The sequence below is a fragment of the Dasypus novemcinctus genome, chromosome 6 (genome assembly GCF_030445035.2).
Source record: "Dasypus novemcinctus isolate mDasNov1 chromosome 6, mDasNov1.1.hap2, whole genome shotgun sequence".
Taxonomy (NCBI): domain Eukaryota; kingdom Metazoa; phylum Chordata; class Mammalia; order Cingulata; family Dasypodidae; genus Dasypus; species Dasypus novemcinctus.
The window spans coordinates 23,162,001-23,182,435 of NC_080678.1; the positions used below are offsets into that span (position 1 = coordinate 23,162,001).

At 40.2% G+C, this 20,435-nt stretch overlaps 1 protein-coding gene across 1 annotated transcript in view; it reads right to left on the bottom strand.

Annotated features, from left to right (window-relative positions):
- Positions 1-20,435, bottom strand: part of TRUB1 (TruB pseudouridine synthase family member 1) — a 49,562-nt gene that overhangs the window by 12,616 nt on the left and 16,511 nt on the right. The window contains exon 4 of the mRNA XM_058298328.1: positions 12,449-12,530. Coding sequence (XP_058154311.1) covers positions 12,449-12,530 — 82 coding nt within the window. The remainder of the gene's footprint in view (positions 1-12,448; positions 12,531-20,435) is intronic.

The following is a 20,435-nucleotide window of genomic DNA, read 5'->3' on the forward strand; positions in this document are numbered from 1 at the left end:
AAATGTAGCATTGATGTGGAGAAAGTGGCCATGGTGGCTGCTGAGGGTAGGGAGTAGGAAGAAGAGATGTGATGTGGGGGCATTTTCAGGACTTGGAGTTATCCTGGGTGGTACTGCAGGGACAGTTACTGGACATTGTATGTCCTCCCATGGCCCACTGGGTGGACTGGTGTAGAGTGTGGGCTATGATGTGGACCACTGACCATGTGGTGCAGCAGTGATCAGAGATGTATTCACCAAGTGCAATGAATGTCCCATGATGATGGAGGAGGTTGTTGTTATGGGAGGAGTGGGGTGAGGGGGGTGGGGGGATATATGGGGACCTCATATTTTTTTAATGTAACATTAAAAATAATAAATAAAGACAAAAAAAAAGAAAAAAGTTCTCAATCGAGATTTTTTTAAAAAGGTATCAATTCTCTTCAAATTGATCTATAGATTCAACCCAATCTCAATCAAAATCACCACAGGCTGTATGTGTGTGTATGTGTGAAGAAACTGACAAGCTAATTCTAAAATTCATATGGAAATGCAAAGGACATAGAATAGCCAAAATAGCTTTGGAAAAGAACAAGTTGGAGGTCTAAAATGACCTGATTTCAGGACTTATTTTAAAGCTGTAATAATCAAGACAGTGTGGTATTGGTGTAAAAACAGAAAAATAGATAAATGGAATAGAAATAAACATACACAGATATAGACTGTTTTTTTTTTGACACTGGTACAAAGGCAAGTGGAGAAAGAATATCCCTTTCAACAAATGGTAGTGAAACAATTTTATATCCATATGTAAAAAAAACTGAACTCAGAGTTATGCCTCTTACTGTATACAAAAATTAACTCAAAATGGACCAGGAGGGAGAGATTACAAAGGGGCACAAGGAAACTTTTATAAGCGATAGATATGTTTACTATGTTGATTGCAGTAATAGCTTCATAGGTGAATACATATATCAAAACTTATTGAACTGTACATTTTAAATATGTGTAGTTTTTTGTATGTGTATTATACCTCAAGAAAACTTCAAAAACATGAATGGGGTCCCATAATTTGATCACAGGAAGCTATCAATGTTAATATCCTGATTTGATAGTTCCACTGTGGTTATGGAGGAGAGTATTCTTGTTTATGGAAAATGCACACTAGAGCATTTGAGGGTAGGAGGACATGACGGCTGCAGCTTGCTCTTGGGTGGTTCAGGAAAAGTTATTGCTCTATTCTTGCAACTTTTCTGTAAGTTTGATATTATTTCAAAATGAAAGTTCAGGGAAACGGACTTTGGCCCAGTGGTTAGGGCGTCCGTCTACCACATGGGAGGTCCGCGGTTCAAACCCCGGGCCTCCCTGACCCGTGTGGAGCTGGCTCATGCGCAGTGCTGATGCGCGCAAGGAGTGCCGTGCCACGCAAGGGTGTCCCCCGCGTGGGGGAGCCCCACGCACAAGGAGTGCGCCCGTGAGGAGAGCCGCCCAGCGTGAAAAGAAAGAGCAGCCTGCCCAGGAATGGCGCCGCCCACACTTCCCGTGCCGCTGACGACAACAGAAGCGGACAGAGAAACAAGACGCAGCAAATAGACACCAAGAACAGACAACCAGGGGAGGGGGGGAAATTAAATAAATAAATAAATCTTTAAAAAAAAAAAAAAAAAAAAATGAAAGTTCATAAGGGATATTATGAACTTTATATCAATAAGTTTTAAAATTTATGTGAAATGGACAAATTCCTAGGAGGAAAATTATCTAGAATATAAGAAATAAAAATATTAAGTTCAATAGCTAGTAAAGACATTCAATCCGTAATTTAAAACTTTCCACACAGGGAAGTAGATGTGCCTCAATCACCTGGGTGCTCACCTACCACATGGGAGGTCCTGGTTCGGGTCCTGGTGCCACCTAAAAAAAAGAAGACAAGCAGACGCCACCTTCCACCGCCTCCCACCCTCTATGAGCTAAAAGCCACTTCAGGATGCAACAAGCTAGACTCTGCCCCCACTGCAACAAGAAGAGGCCACAAGCCAGAAGATGCCTCAGCCCCTGGGGAGTGGATGTGGCTCATCCACTGGGCACTGGGCTTTCATGTGGGAGGTCCTGGGTTTAGTTCCCAGTGCCTCCTGTAGAAGGCAAGCAAACAATGAGCAGACAGATACGCAAACCAGATGGGGGAAGGAGGGGGATAAACAAAATAAAAAGAAAGCAAATAAATCTTAAAAAGAACACTCTTAAAAAAAATAAAATTTCCAAACAAAGAAAACACCAGAACCAGACACCAGACACCAGATACCAGAGGTCTTTACCAGTGAATTCTACCAAACATTAAAAAAGAAATTATGGGTGGTGGGGGAAAGAGGAGAAAGGGGGATGGGGAGTGGGGTATATGGGAACCTCATGTATTTTTTTTAATTATCTTTTATTTTTAAATATACATAAATCACACATGTTTTTTAACATAACGTTTGTGTGATCTATGTATCTTTAAAAAAAAAGAAATCTAAAAAAAAAAAAAAAAGAAATAATGCCAAGCTGACACAAACTTTTCCAGAGGATAGTTAAGAATACTCCCCAACCCAATTTGAGGTCAGTATAACCTTGATATTAAAATCAGTAAAGGACATTAAGAGGAAAAAAAAAATGCAGAGTAATCTCACTCATGCAAAAATCCTAAACTAAATATTAGCAAACCAAGTCTAGCAATTTATATAAAGGAGAACACATCACAAGCAAGTTGGATTTATTCCAGAAATGTAAAGTTAAACATTTGAATAAGGATAAAAATCAAAAGATGAAAAAAAAAATCCAGTGTTCACTCATGATTTTAAAAAATAATAATAAGGCTGGTGAAGGATAGAGTGATTGAGAGATGACTGCTAAAGGTTGTAAGGAGTTTTTCTTTTTGGAATAAAGAAATGTTCTAAAATTTTTTGTGATGATGAATGTACGACATTGTGATTACACTAAAAGCCACTGGTTAAGTGGTTAGGGCGTCCATCTACCACATGGGAGGTCCGCGGTTCAAGCCCCAGGCCTCCTTGACCCGTGTGGAGCTGGCCCATGTGCAGTGCTGATGTGCGCAAGGAGTGCTGCGACATGCAGGTGTGTCCCCCGCGCAGGGGAGCTCCACGCACAAGGAGTGCACCCCACAAGGAGAGCCACCCAGCACGAAAGGAAGTGCAGCCTGCCCAGGAATGGTGCCACACACACGGAGAGCTGACACTACAAGATGACACAACAAAAAGAAACACAGATTCCCGCGCCAAACAGAAGCGGACAAAGAAGACACAGCAAATAGACACAGAGAACAGACAACCGGGGTGGGGGGGGAGGGGAGAGAAATAAATAAATAAATAAATCTTTTTTTTTAAGAAGCCACTGGCTATACACTTTAGATAGATCACAGGATATGTGAATGTATTTCAATAAAATGTCTTTAAAAAATACATTTAAAATGTGCAAGAATAGCCAGAAATAGCAGTTACGTACAGCAGGGGAAGCATAGAGAGACTGAAAGGTGAAGAATTTTGTTTGTTTTTCTGTTTTTTTTTTTCATTATTATTAAAATAATGAAAATGCTCTAATAATGATGAAAGTGACGAATACACAACTATTTGACTATACCAAATAACAATGATTGTACATTTTAGATGATTATATGTTTTATTAATATGTATCAAATAAATTGATTTGTTTAAAAAATAAACAAATAAACATGAAAAAATAAATTTAAAAAAGCCAGCATAACCTTCACACCTAACTTGGGAGAAAGACACACATACACACATACATGCTCAGCACACACAAAAAAAAACCTCATCAAATTAGGAGTAGAAAGAAACTTCTTCAATTTGATAGAGGGCTACAAAAAACAAAACAAAACAAATGAAAAAAATACTATAGCAAAAATCTGTAAGAAGTAAGTTGGAAAGACTTGTTCTTCCAGATATCAAGAGTTATTATAAATCTATAGCAATTAAGACAGGTCAATGGAAGCACAATAGACAAACATACCCAAGTAACAAAATAGATTACAAACAAACCCATGTATATATGGCACTTGATTTGTGATAAAGAAGGCAACACAGAGCAGTAAGGGAAAGCGCTAGGTCAAATGGATAGCCATATAGGAAAAAAAAAGACTTCATAATCCAGGTGGCTTACAGATGCAATGTGAAAGGCAAAGGAATGAAACTTCTAGAGGATAATATAGGAAATATACTCAGGATTTTGGGGTAGCAAAAGTTTTCCTAAACAGGACACTAAAAGGAAACAGCCATAAAGGAAAAAGACTTGAAGAACTGTTCTAAATTAAAACTAAGAACTTCTATTTTTCAAAAGATACAATTAAGAAAGGGTGGAAGGGCAAGCCATAGCAGTAGGAAAAGATATCTGCAATTCATATAACCAAAAACAGGGCACATATCCAGAGTGCATAAGGAACTCACACAAATCAATAAGAAAAAGCAACTCAACAGAAAAAAAAAAATGAAATAAAAAACAAAACAAAAAACGAGACAGAAACAGACAATATATATGGGAAGATGGCCAAGGGACCCAATAAACATGAAAACATGCTGAATCACATTATAATCAAATTAAAACCACACTGAAATACCTCAACCACTGGAATGCCCAAAATTAAAAAATTAAAAACACTGTTAATATAATGTGTTGTCAAGGATATAGAGCAAGTTGAACTTTTATATCCATTTTATGAAAAGTTATGTAACTATCTGATAATTCCCAACAACCCAGCAATTTACCCTATAACCTAGCAATTCTACTACCCAAGAGAAACGAGTGTATGTGTACATGTGCCTAAAAAGACAGGTACAAAATATGCATAATAGCTTTATTAATAAAGGTCCAAACTGGGAATAACCCAAATGTCTACCAACAGAAGAAATATATATTTTTTCTAAATTCACACAAGAGCCTACTACACAGCAATTAACAAGTCCAAAATACCAATACACGCAAAAATATGGATGAAGCTCAAAAACAATGAAAGAACATAGAAGATTGTGTACTGTATGGTTTAATATGAAGTTCAAGAACATGCAAAACTGATTTCTGGTGATTATTCAGAATAGCTATGATAGGCAGAAGGGAGTAAATAACTTGGAAAGGGCATGGGAATCTTTTAGAATGATAAAAATGTTCTATATCTTGAATGCAATATTTATTTGTCCATCTTAGAAGACTAGAAAATAAATTATGATATATTACAATTTACTATAGTATGAATATGAACTACAGCAACATACAAAAACATAGATGAGTCTCACAAACATATCAAGTGGAAGATTACAGACACAAAAGGATACATACTGTTTTATTCAATTTATATAAAGATGAAAAGTAGGCAAAATGATCACAGTTTTCGAACTACAATCACAGTGTTATAGCAGTGGTTATCTTTGGGATGGAGGAATGGGGTAGTGACTGGATGAGGTATAGGTGAGCTATGTGAAAAAATGGCTAAAAATAGTTTTAGTCTTGATAGGACAAAATGACTTAAAAACGTTCATCTGCATGTGACTGCATACTGCCTCAGTTACTTTTTCCACAGGTCAGATCCTTTCAACGGGTCAGTTAAGAACTGCCTTTTTGGTTATTACAACAACTGGAGGGGATGATGGTACCACTGGCATTTAATAAGTAGCAGCCAGGGATGCTAGATGTCTTGCAAGGTATAACCAATGTAATAATGCAGAATTGTCTTGTACTGCATAACTTTTGGATGTCTAATCAACATTCATGCGGTGAAAAGCCTGTTTAAATTACCTGAAGCTAGAACCTAACTTTATTTTACATTTTAACCAAAGTATTTTTTAATGGTTTTACATACACCACATTTTCCAGGACTGAGTCATCAAAATAGTATAGCTTTAACAGTCTGCATTTCACCTGTGACATTTACAACCATTTATGCATAGGTGTAAACATCTGTCTACTTCATTGTAAATTTTAGTGTATTAATACTTGTACATTTTTATATCAAAGTACCTATTTTATTACGAATTACCGATATTTCTTCTTTAGATTTCGTTTACTGCATTTTATTGATTTTTTAAAAAATATGTACAAAACATAAGTTAGAGTATCTCTGAATCTTATTTCAGGATAATTAAGCAAGCATTACAAAAAAATGGTTATTAAAAAAGGACCAGGGAAACGGACTTTGGCCCAGTGGTTAGGGCGTCCGTCTACCATATGGGAGGTCCGCGGTTCAAACCCCGGGCCTCCTCGACCCGTGTGGAGCTGGCCATGTGCAGCGCTGATGCGCGCAAGGAGTGCCTGCCACGCAGGGGTGTCCCCCGCGTGGGGGAGCCCCACGCGCAAGGAGTGCGCCTGTGAGGAAAGCCGCCCAGCGTGAAAAGAAAGTGCAGCCTGCCCAGGAATGGCGCCGCCCACACTTCCCGTGCCGCTGACGACAACAGAAGCGGACAAAGAAACAAGACGCAGCAAATAGACACCAAGAACAGACAACCAGGGGAGGGGGGGGGAATTAAGTAAAATAAATAAATCTTTAAAAAAAAATAAAAATTAAAATTAAAAAATAAATAAATAAATAAAAAAGGACCATTAAGTATCAAAAAGGCCGAGAACAAGTAATATTTGTTTTCACAGTTCTCTAGTAAAGAGTAAGTTCCTTAAGACACAGGCTAGTGCGGTCACCCCTCGGGCTGAAGTGTGGTTTGCTGGCCTGGCAGGGGAGCGGCCGCGGTAGGCCTAATTCCGCTGCCCCCATAATAGGGTGGCTGGTCGGACTCACCGCCACCCCTGAAGGAAGCTCGGCATGGGCGCAGAGTGCCCTCGGGTCTCCCCTTCTCGGCAGCCATGCTTCCGCGGCCGCCCCTCCTCCCAGATGGCGCCACCCGATGCCTGTGGGGCGGCACCCTTCTTCTTCCTTCTCCCTGCGCAGGCGCAGGGCAGAAAATTCCAGTCTGCCCTTTTCCCCTCCCCCGACAGCAGCACCTAGATTAAAATGAATAACTTATTTTTCTTCACAGGACAGAATAGATTTTTATTTTGATGAAAATCCTTACTTCGAAAATAAAGTTCTCTCCAAAGAATTTCATCTGAATGAGAGTGGTGATCCGTCCTCAAAGTCAACTGAAATACCACCCACTGACCTTTCGCCGGCAACCAATCAGAACAGGGCGTGGCTTCGACCAATCAGCCTTACCCAGCCCCTATAAAACTGTTGCCTCTCCCTCAGTAAAGTGGACTTGCGTGTTTACCTTGTCTCCGCGGTAGTTCTTCTGCCGTGCGCCCTCCAGTCCTGAGAGCCCCCGACAAGGGCCTGGCCTCCCTTGTCCCCAGTTCGTCGCCTGCTTCTCCAGGCGACCCCTTCGTCGCCGGCTTCGCCGGGCGACCCCTTCGTCGCCTGCTTCTCCGGGCGACCCCTTCGTCGCCGGCTTCGCCGGGCGACCCCGTCAGCCGAACCGCGCAATCCCTTGTGAGACCGATCCCTCGTCTGCTGCTGGACCGACCCCTCGTCCCAAGTGGGACCGACCCCTCGTCCCAAGCGGGACCGACCCCTCGTCCAGAGCTGGACCGACCCCTCGTCCGCAGCCAGACCCCACCTCTACCGACCGAGCAAGCCGCCGCAGTTGGCGCCCAACGTGGGGCAAAGCAACCCCACCACAGCACAACGTGGGGCAAGGCAACCCCACCACAGCCTCACTCCATAACCTGGCAGCCCTACGCCCTCCTCTCTTCTCACCTTGGGACTTCTCTCGTGCAACATTGCTGCTACCTGAGCCTTGGCTACCTCATACGATCCACGGCGGTCTGGGAGAATCGCTGGATGGCTTTCTCCTTCCATGTCGGGGGCTTATACCGACCCGCTATGATTAAGAGGAGCCTTGGATTTCTCGGGAGCATGCGCTTGCACGTCTGAAGTAATCCTACCACAGCCCTACCCCCTCCTCTCTTCTCATCTTGGGACTTCTCTCGTGCAACATTGCTGCTACCTGAGCCTTGGCTACCTCATATGATCCACGGCGGTCTGGGAGAATCGCTGGATGGCTTTCTCCTTCCATGTCGGGGGCTTATACTGACCCGCTATGATTAAGAGGAGCCTTGGATTTCTCGGGAGCACGCGCTTGCACGTCTGAAGTAACCCTACCACAGCCCTATGCCCTCCTCTCTTCTCACCCCTATCTTTTCGCTCTGCATTGCTGCTCCTGAACCTTGGTGACCTCATATGATCCACGGCGGTCTGGGAGAATCGCTGGATGGCTTTCTCCTTCCATGTCGGGGGCTTATACCGACCCGCTATGATTAAGAGGCGCCAATAACTCTCAGGAGCGCGTGCCTGAGCACCTCCATCCCTGCCTTCACCTCTGCCTCCTCCCCTCCACGCTTGCTCCCCTTTGCCTTGCTCCACTGCTCGTCGTCCCGCCCTCCCCTCGTCGGGGCCTTCTCTTGGCCCGCGACCACCGTCGGAGCCCCACCGGCTCCGACCCCTCGTCTCACCGCGCACCTCGGCTCCCATCGCCGCGCTCTCAAGGTAAGGGCCCCTTTTCTTATCGGCTCCAAAAGGCCATTAGCAATGGGTAACATCCTATCTGCTAAGCAAGCCCCACAAGTTCGGGCCCACGCCGGTCTCCTAGACACTCACCGGTGTAAGATCTCTTTCAAAGCTATTTAGCAACACCCCTCGCTATCGGCCTAGCCACTGTTGCGCCGGACGATTGGAACCTTAAACAAAGACTCCTCCTAGATTAAAATGAATAACTTATTTTTCTTCACAGGACAGAATAGATTTTTATTTTGATGAAAATCCTTACTTCGAAAATAAAGTTCTCTCCAAAGAATTTCATCTGAATGAGAGTGGTGATCCGTCCTCAAAGTCAACTGAAATACCACCCACTGACCTTTCGCCGGCAACCAATCAGAACAGGGCGTGGCTTCGACCAATCAGCCTTACCCAGCCCCTATAAAACTGTTGCCTCTCCCTCAGTAAAGTGGACTTGCGTGTTTACCTTGTCTCCGCGGTAGTTCTTCTGCCGTGCGCCCTCCAGTCCTGAGAGCCCCCGACAAGGGCCTGGCCTCCCTTGTCCCCAGTTCGTCGCCTGCTTCTCCAGGCGACCCCTTCGTCGCCGGCTTCGCCGGGCGACCCCTTCGTCGCCTGCTTCTCCGGGCGACCCCTTCGTCGCCGGCTTCGCCGGGCGACCCCGTCAGCCGAACCGCGCAATCCCTTGTGAGACCGATCCCTCGTCTGCTGCTGGACCGACCCCTCGTCCCAAGTGGGACCGACCCCTCGTCCCAAGCGGGACCGACCCCTCGTCCAGAGCTGGACCGACCCCTCGTCCGCAGCCAGACCCCACCTCTACCGACCGAGCAAGCCGCCGCAGGCTAGGTCTTATACTTTTTTATCTTCCCCTTGGTACCTGCCATAGCAGCTTATGCATACCAGACAATAAATATTTATTAAGTTACTGAAATCACACAGGAAAGTCATGCTAATCAGCAAAATTCTCTTAACTCTCATTTTCTGTAACTATAAATCTATTCAATAAATAGTAGAGAGTGCTCCTGTTCAGAACGTGAGGAGAATTAGTTTCTTTATGATTTATTTCAAATTTATAATGAGATAATTTTATCAAATTGTACGTTCTTTAAGGTAAGTAAATAAGTTTACAAAATATACAATATAGCTGGAGATTTTGTAAATTCTGACATGTTTAAGGATAGGAAGGCCAGATATATTTAAGTATTTTGGTCAGCCTGGTCCTCTTCTAGTAATCTCTATCTCAAAGAATGACACAATCATGTATCCTGTTTTAAAATCCAGAAACTGAGGTTATCATTGACACCCTTCTCTTCTTCAGTGCCCCATCCAATTAATCAACAAGTCATGCCAAGTTTAGTTCGTAACCATTCTTCTAATCTGAAAACTTCTCTTATCTCCACCGACACTGGCCGAGTCCAAGTACCATCATCTCTATGTGGACTACTCCAGGAGCCTTACAACTTGCCTATGAGATCCCCATATCCACTTTTGTCCATTCAATCCTAATAATAACACTATAAGATGTCATAATCCTCGTTTTGGAGATGAGGAAACAAACACAAAGATATTAAGAAATTTTCAAAGTTATACAGATAAAAGGGCAGGGCTAGAAATGAAACCCAGGTTTGTTTATGCTAGTGTTCTTTGTACTTCACCAAGCTGAAGAAGGAAATCAATAGAACCTGGAACCTGGCAGAGACTCCACATGGACATCAATAATCCCCCAGATGGCTGCTGGAAGACCCGACCAACAAGATTCTGCCATTCAGAACAAAGACTTCTTCTGAAAGCCAGAAGCCCCAAATATTCCCCAAGGATTTTATCACTGGGCCCTCACTGGGGGATTGAGAGGTGGGGTAATCAATCAAAACAGCAAACAGCTGGAACCCCTCCCCTGCCATTAGCAAAGGGATGGAATAATAAATGGTTCAAAAAACAGACAGCAAGGTCTGAACACTGTCTCTCTCCTGTGCTCTCCTGCCTGTGGACCCATCCCACCCTCAGCGCACTGCTCTCGCCGTTTTTCCTCTGCTTTGTGGCCATGCAAGTAAACCTGGGCATTTGTAATCTATAATAGGAAAATGTGGCCTGTAAATCAGCCCTCTTTATCACTTTTCACCCCCTTCCTCTCTACCTGGGATCTGTTATAGTCTCCCATTTCTTGTCCCTCCCTACCTGAATAAATTACTAGCCTAACTCACCTGACATGCTCTTGAAATTCATTTCTGTAGCATAGTCAAAGAACCTAGATAAAATCTAGTAGCAAAGCTGTACCCCATCCCTTAATGATATTACCCTAGGACATTATTCTGAATACAAGTCATTCCTATTTATACTTTGGCAGATGGAGATAGAGATATGAGACTTAATTATATTCATACAGTATATTTTAGAATTCTCTAAAAATTTCTGATACCTTCCTATTGCCCTATGCCTCTTTCATTCTGAAAGCCTTCTGGTTGAAGATTATAATTGGGTTTCGGTTAAGTGAGAGTCTATTATTTCATAATAATAATTGTAAGAATAATTTAACAGCTATTTTTTAAATCTTGAAATAAATCATGATTTCTTTTCTCATTTTGTTGCTTGATTAATCAGGCAAGATGCTAAACTACATATAAAGGCTAACAGGATAAGTGGAGCTATTATAAACAAGAACAGGTTAGATTCACTACTAGAACAATATGTTAATATAAATAAAGCCACTCAATTCAGGTCATACTGAAAATAAACACGAGAAAGTCATACAACGAATTGCCTAAAGCTAAATTAAGAAGAGATAGCATTAATGGGGTTCATGGGGAAGGCTGGGGCACAAAAAGCCTACAAATAATTCACAGTTGGTAACATAATAATGCATGTGAACTAACTGTATAAAACTGCAACTGTTGCATTATAAATAGCATAAGCACTGTGGGAGTTGCTAGGAGACCATCTCATTTATCTAACCTTTCTTAAAGTAGTGAAAGAAAAAATGGTAGAAAAATTAAAGTAGGCCCAGTGAGTTCTGCTTTACTTCAAGAGAAATGGCTTTCCCTCTGTCATATGTTTTTACATATTCCAAAAGCACAGGAGCATGATTAGCTTTAAAGTACTAAACCTGGCATATCTGTTTCAATAGCTGTGTACAAGTTTTTTTCAAACTGTAAAGAAAAAAAAAAAGCAATGGCAAGACACAGGTAAAATCTAACAAAGGAATAGCTCTGCTTTGTTTCCCCTATACTAGGAAAAATATCCTAAATCCTAGCTATAAATGTTTTTAGACAAGGGAGTCATTGGTAAGAATAATTCTGAACCTTTTAAAAACTTATTTATAAGAAAAGAGGTAATTACAGTAAATCTCTATTAATAAACTCATACCAAATAAGCTACAAAAAAATTCCAACCTTCTTAATCTAAAGAAATTTATCAAAAACTAAAATCACTGTTAGGGAAGCGGACTTGGCCCGGCGGTTGGGGCGTCCGTCTACCACATGGAGGTCCACGGTTCAAACCCCGGGCCTCCTTGACCCGTGTGCTGCTGGCTCATGCGCAGTGCTGATGCGCAGTGCTGATGCGTGTCCCTGCGTAGGGGAGCCCCACGTGCAGGGAGTGCGCCCCCTGAGGAGAGCCACCCAGCATGAAACAAAGTGCAGTCTGCCTAGGAATGGCGCCTCCCACATGGAGAAATGACATAACAGGATGAGGCGGCAGGAGGAAACACAGATTCCTGTGCCGCTGACAACAACAGAAGCAGACAAAGGCGGCGCAGCGAATGGACACAGAGAAAAGACAACCGGGGTGGGGGAAAGGGGAGAGAAATAAATAAATCTAAAAAAAAAAAAAAAAGAATTAAAATCACTGGTAATAACAGGTAAGAGATTTATTTAAAAGTTCTAAATTCCCAGGAACTTTCTGTAATTATTAAAAAGGAAGATTAGATGAATTTCATACCGTAAGGTTTTTCTTCTGTTACTTTCCCTGTAGAATCTAGTGTATCAGTAGCTTTCCCCAGTTCTCCAATGGCAATATACCTCTAAAGGAAAAGAAACAAGGGAGAAAACTGTATGCATGTCTTGAAGTTTATATAGAATTTTGTTACTACAACCAACCTGATATAAAATGAAGGCAAAAAAAATAGACTGCAATTATTTTGTTTGCTTATTTTTGATATGCAGGAAAGATTTGTGTAACTGGAGGAACATTCAACAACTTCTCACACTGGCCAATATACTGACATTATATTATTATATTATAATAATAGTATTATCAACATACCATTATTGCAAACAAATTTTCTCTTTATTTTTTTTTAATGTTACATTAAAAAAATATAAGAGGTCCCCATATACCCCCAACTCCCCTTGCAAACAAATTTTCTAACACTAGTTTTATAGTGGGCAGTTTTATTTTGTAATGAAATTTTTCAAATATACCCATGAATAGAGAACAGTACAATCTTACAAAGCCATCATCAGATTCAACACTTTTGCCACACATGAATTAAAATTAATTTTAAAATAAATCAATTTTTATTGTCTTATATAAAATAACAAAAATGTTAGTAACTAAATCATGCATTTAAACAAAGCTAAATATGTAGAAAATCAGCAAAACTAGTATAGCAGAGGTAGCATACTTAACTATTACATGTGTTTTCTTTATTTACTTTATTTATCCCTCCCCACCTCCAGATGGTTCTCTCATCTGTCTGCTCATTGTTTGCTCCTCTTCTCCAGGAGGCACGAGACCCAAACCCAGGACCTCCTACATGAGAAGTGAGTGCCCAATGGCCTGAGCCACATCTGCTCCCCTGTGTTTTCTTAATAAAGATCAATACTTCTTAAGTTCTCTGAAAGGAAAAAAGTCAATTCTAAGAACTGATAATTATTCACAAGTGAATAATAAGATCACTCATTAATCAACTGAGGCTTGCCTTACTTCTCATCTCACAGCCAACTTATAGTAAATTATTTCCACTACTCTCTTTTGGCCAAATTAAAATTAATTTAGAGTATCACCTGAAGAGAAAAAAAGCTGCAAGGAATACAGGTCCTACTGAAAATAATCTGTATTTATGTGAGCATTTTTTAAAAAGGAAGCCAAAGTACTTTGCAGAAACAGAAGATTATTAATGGTAGGCTAATTTTACAAGTGAATGGACCAGAGACAAAATTGAGAAAAATATTAAAACTCCAAAATTCCCATTAACATGCAGACATTTTATATCAGCCTAAGTACGCTCTGATGAAATCACCTTCACATTATATAACTCAGAATTACATTTTTACAAATACAATACAGGAGGGAATATTCTGATGCATTTGAATTAATTTTTTTATTTCATTAGTACTGACAAAAATTAGTTTCTGGTAAACAGTCTCATCATTTGAAATGCCCCACTCCTGCTTCTATAGTTTAGAACAATCAACCTTGATTAACCATATAACCCAAGAAGAAGTATATCAGAGTGATAACAGCCCAGGTGGAGACTCACTGGCTGGTTCGAATCCTGACTCCATCACAGTTGGGAAAATAAGCCAAGTTAGTCTTTCTTGCTGGAGTCTCATTTCCTTATCTTAACATAGGGATAGTAATAGTACCTCATGAGAAGAAACAGAGTCGAGAACAGTAGCTGGCCATGGAAAGTAAAGGCAAATAATACCTTTATCATTATTATTTTTTTAAAAAAAGGATACAGAATGATTTACAGTAATAGTAGTTAAAATGAAGGGTAAAGGAACCAAATGCTCTAATTTGCCTTACCAGTCTGCCTATTTGCATAAGAAAAACACAATATACTCATGTATACTGTACCTTCAATGTATGTCCATTATTTGGCTATGTATCAACCAGGAACCTTAATATGCTTTCCAAGTATACAATGATGATTCTGGTCTCTGCATTCAGAGCCCTGTCCTTTGGCACATGCTACTTCCCTAGCCTTGCACTCCCTCTCTCCTCTAAATATCAAACCCTTTTCATCTTCCAAGACCTCCCTGTTAATCCATCCCAACTTCCAAACCCCATCACTACCCCTTCACACATTTCTTACATAAAAAGAATGAAATTTTCATATCAAATCCACATCAAATATTCATCCATTTACTAGGCATTCCTTCATTCAATCATATTACTTGTGCACTACGATATAGAATGTATTCTCCTGGGTGCTTGTGTGATACACAAAGATACATACTAAAGATTTTCCTGTCTCTGTGTAACAGGACATGACATCAATTAAGACAACTACTACAGAGGGGGACCAGTGTGATAGCGCTAAAAGACAGCAATGTCTATGATAATCAACTCTCTCAATTCCCAGAGGCTTATCCTCCACGAATACCATACTAAGTACCACACTGCTGGGCACATAATATTCATTGGCCATTATCTTCCCAAATTATAAACTCTGTTGGCTGAGGTTTTGCACTGTTGTTCAACTATTTTCCTTAATAGATGAAAATACAATAGCAACATAATGAAAAGTTGATAGAATTGTGTACATGCTGGAGAACTTCTGATGTGTGCAATTCTTCACATTTACCATAGTGTTAGACATCCAGACTGCATCTGCCAAGGGTCAAATCATTCCAGTTCTCTGGCTATGCTATATCTGGCTACATGCTGGATTCTTTTGGAGGGAAACAATACCTAAACTAGCAGTTCTCAAACTTTTTGGCTTCAGAACCTGTATACACACTTAAAAATTACTGAGAAACCCCCAAATGTCTTTTTATATGGGTTTATCTGTAACTATTTACCATAATTGAAGTTAAAATTGAAAAATTTCGAAATACTAATATATGTGCACACATTTCATTAACCATTAGAAAAATGATGTTACTGCACATCATGTAACCTCTGAAAAACTCCAGTGTATACAATAAGTACAGACTCTCTGATAGGATCTTGGGAATGCTTCCCCCAGGGGTTCCTGAAGCACACTTTGTGAACCACTGATGTAAATCACAGCTGTTTTCTAAATTTCCCTTTGTATCGAGTAATAATTATTCTTCAGCTGTAGCCAATGATCCACAAACCACTTGGAAAAACTCATCTACACTGTTAAAAACTCCCAATGAAACAAAGCCTTACCACTGAGGAGATATGTGAGAGAAGAAGAAAAAAAGACATGGAAATGGATGCATACAATCCTACCCTTTTATCCTGTAAGGTCTAAAGTACTTTACATTTGCATAAATTCTAGACAAAGTCTGGGTTTCAGAGTTTTTTATCCTCTAGGTTCTATGCCTTGGAATTGTGAATTCTATTAATTTACTCATTACAACATAATTCCACTAAAAAAAAGAGATCTGTGCTGGTTTTGAGTCTTCTGAGGATCCCAGAAAATCATGTTCTTAAGCTAACCCATTCCTGTGCTTATGTGGTTGGATTCAGTCATAGGATCTTTTGATTAGATCACTTTTGATTATACAGTTATGGTTTAGAGCCTTTGATTAGATTGTGGGACCCATGGTGAGTCCTAATCATCTTACTGGAGTACTGTGTAAATGGAGGAGAGGGTAGAGAAATAGAGCTGCCATTTTCCCCTGCCATGTGAGAGAGGACTCCAAGAGATCACCTGCAGGCACAGAAACCCCGAGAGGCTAAAAGAGTGGCCAGAGGCTGGAAATAGTAAAGAAGTCCTAAGCTGAAGCAAGAGCCGGGAAGTGAGGGGAGAGACAAGCCATGCACCTGATTACCAATGGTTGAGCTCGGGGAGAAAGTGAGCCTGGAGGAGAAGGGAGAAGACTGGCTGACATTTTGCTTTGGCACACAGGAATCTTCCAGGATTGTCAGAACCAACCTTTGGTGAGACAGCATCTCTGATGATGCCTTGATTTGGACATTTTCATAGCCTCAGAACTGAAAGCTTTTAACTCAGTAAATCCCTATTATAAAAGTCTACCCATTTCTGATATTTTGTATTGGCAGCCTTTGGCAAACGAAAACAAGGCCCTATAGAATTTTTAAAGAATTGTATGCTCTTTGGGATTTGTGGTCTTTCACTGATGCTTCTTTACTCTTCTATTCACTTATCTTTAAGCTCCCTGAATACCACAGCAGATATCAAGAAACACATATCAAAAGCAAAATCAGAGGCTTCCCAATTTCAAAACTTACTACAAAACTATATAACCAGAACAGTGTGGTACTGGCATAAGGAGAGAGATAGACACCAATGCAACAGATTGAATAGATTGAATTCAGAGATAAACCCACACATTCTATGGCCACTTGATTTTTGACAAGGTTGCCAAGTCCACTTAGTGGAAAAAGAACAGTTTCTTCAACAAAAGGTGCTGCAAAAACTGGATATCCAAATTCAAGAGAATGAAAGTGCACCCCTACCTTACACCATATAAAACTGAACTCAAAATACATCAACGACCTAAATATGGAAGCTAAAACTATAAAACTCTTAAAAGAAAACAGGAAAATATCTTCAGGCTCTTATACTAGGCAATAAATTCTTAGACTTTGCACCAAAAAACTCATGAGCAATTTAAAGAAAAAAAAAAAAAGACACACTGGACTTTATCAAATTAAAAAAAGTTTTTTTCATCAAAAGACTATTATTAATAACGCTACAATAAGGAAGCGGATATGGCTCAAGTGACTGGGTTCCCTTCTACCACATGGAAGTTTGTTTATTTGGATCCTGGTGCCTCCTAAAGAAGACAGCAAGCTGGCACAATGGGCAGGCATGGCAAGCTAACACAACAAGAGACACGAAAAGAAAAAACATATTGAGACACAACAAAGCAGGGAGCAGAGGTTCCCAGTGCCTCCTAAAGAAGACAGCGAGCTAACAGGACAGGCAGGCATGGCAAGCTGACGCAATAAGAGACATGTGGAGGAAAAAAAAAAACATAATGAGACACACAACAAAGCAGGAGGTGGCTCAAGCAATTAGGCACCTTCCTCCCACATCAGAGGTCCCAGGTTCAGCTCCTGGTACCTCCTAAAGAAACAAGGAAGATGAAGAGACACAGCAAGTGAAAAACAAGGGGGTAGGAGGAATAAATAAAATAGATCTTCAAAAAAAGAGAATGCTACAACATGGATAAAACTTGAAAACATTATGTTAAGTAAAAGAAGCAAGACACAAAGGGACAATATTTTAAGATTCCATGTAAACAAAATATCTAGAATAAGCAAATTTGTAGAGATTGTAAGTAAAGTACAGATTACCAGGGACTTGTGGGGGGGGAGTGTTGGAGGAATGGGGAACTACTGCTTAGTGGGTATAAAGAGTTTCTGTTTCAGGTGATGAAAAAGTTTTAGGAATAGAAGGTAGTGACAGCAGTCTAACATTATAAAAATAACTAATATCAATGAACTGGACACTCAAAAATTATTAAAATGGCAATTTTAGTTTTTTTATATATACATGTTACCAAAATAGAAGACAATAAAAAAGAGTAAATCTGCTTCTGTACTCCTCAGGAGAAAAGAAAATACATGTCTTACAAAATTGTGCATAATTATTCCCATTTCAACCAGGCAACTGCTTTTTCTGATGTTCGACTTTGAGAGCTTATGATTCAAAGTTTCATAAAGAAAACAACAAAGGGATGTTACTTAGAATGAGGAAGAACATTTTTTACAAACCTACCCAAGTCAATAACAGGTGGATTTGAATGGCTTCATTAAAAAGGAACATCTCTTTACAGTTTATAAGTGCAAGCCCTTCAAACTTTTCAGTACAGTACTTATGAAAAATACAAATATTAAGAATAAAATGTACAAATAGGACTTAGAGAAATCTGATTAGAAATGCTCAAATCTCAGAATTGGTAAGTTTCATAGACGCATTATTCAAGTCTCGTTTGAGTTTGTATTGACGGGTAAACCTAAAAACGCTACTAAGGAAAAGCTACTGTCCTTTGAATACATCAATCCAGGGTGGGAAACTTTGCATGCCCTAATGATAATACTTGTTCAATTGCTGGAGGGAATACAATGCTACTTTCTGAGGAAATGCTGGTTTTGTCTATAAGTACTCAATATGGTTGTGCCTCCAGATAAACCGGAGTAGCGCTACATCTGGACAGTGCTAGTTAGATTCTTCAAGTTTCATAAAAGACACAAACTCTCATCTGGTTTGCAAAGCATACACAAGTAACCAACTTTATAGAAAATATATAGATAAAACATAGAAAATTAATGAAGCTAATACTATAAAACCTCATGAAAGTGTATTACTTCAAAGTACAGCATCTGCTATCCAACTTCTGCTGATGGCTGACTCAAAAAAAAAAAAAAAGAAAAGGTAATTTTGGCAAATTAATAGAGGGGCTATGTATCTATTGCTTTCTTCTAGGTAATTTACATTCTATCTTTAGATCAAGTTAGGCCATAGGAACACATTAGCCTAACCTTTTTCAGCATCATTTTATGTAGATCGACTTGTTTTAAAACTGCTGATGAGCCCCACCTACTATGTTATTCAATATCCCTTTCATAAAGCTCTGTGAAAGAAATTTCTTTCTAACTTTAAAACCAAGAAGAATTCTGTCTCTCTTAAAGAACTGTCATGCTTCCTTTTTCTGATGAGTGTTATATTTTGCCTAATCTACAGGAAATCACTGGCGGGATGAAAGAAATGAAATTAACTGCACTAAAGATTCCCAGCAGAACTTACTTGGATAAAATGAATTCTGGGTATCTACGGGGCATGTAATTAGAGAGTTGAGTAGGCCTGGAACTCAAGCGGGACAGAGATTTGAGGATAGGTGAAACACTAGGGAATAGTAATAGCAGCATTTATTGATCACTGTCTTTATACAAGGCATTACAAAGAAAACCTAGATGCTTTTTATAATACACTTAATCCCAAAAGAGCAAGCAGTAAAAAGATGTTGACTCAAGAAAGACGTGATTGTTGGCAGAGCAAATCTTACTAGACGACAGGATAGGAAGAGAATGAAGAACTTAAGGAGAGGCTCTTTTTCTAAATCCTACTCTGTTCTTTTTTTTTTGAAAATCCTAGTGCTTTTTTTTATTTATTTATTTCTCCCCTTCCCCCCCACCCCGGTTGTCTGTTCTCTGTGTCTATTTGCTGTGTCAACTTCTTTGTCCGCTTCTGTTGTTGTCAGTGGCACGGGAATCTGTGTTTCTTTTTGTTGTGTTATCTTGTGTCAGCTCTCCGTGTGCGCGGCACCATTCTTGGGCAGGCTGCACTTTCTTTCGCACTGGGTGGCTCTCCTTACAGGGTGCACTCCTTGCGCGTGGGGCTCCCCTATGCAGGGGACACCCCTGTGTAGCATGGCACTCCTTGCGCGCATCAGCACTGTGCATGGGCCAGCACCACACGCCTACCCCGTTCTTAAGGAAAGCAGGAAAGGAGCTGGGTGGTCTGAACAGTCTCTGGTCTTCACAGAATGGAAGCAAAATAATCTGATGGCCTAAAGATTTTATAACAAAGGTCAGCATTCCACTCATTAATTGGTAATAGCTGCATGATATACTAGTTGAAAGGGATTCTAAACAGTTTTTAACTAGGACTGGTTGATGAGGAAAGGGTGTACTGTGATATGGCTAAAGCATGAACATCAAATATCTGCCATTCCACAATTAAATATTTCTATTCTTGAGGTAACTCTATCTTACACAATACTACTGATCTAACTTTTCTAGTAATGCTCTGATGTAAATAAAAATTCATCTATAACACTGGGGAATGGAGAAAGAGGAACTGGTAGGCCAAACATGAGGTCTGGGCCCAGTCAGGGGGATGCGGCCACCAAACTTTTCCTAATGAAATAGAAGGAAAAAACACCAAGAGTACATCATATTCAGACAGGGTTAAGGTGGTTTGATGAAATTTTTGTTTTTTATACATGTATATGTACATAGGATTATGATATAAAATGAACTTCTAACTACGGGTCTTGGTCAAAAAATCTGAAAGCCACTGGGTAAGATGATCTCT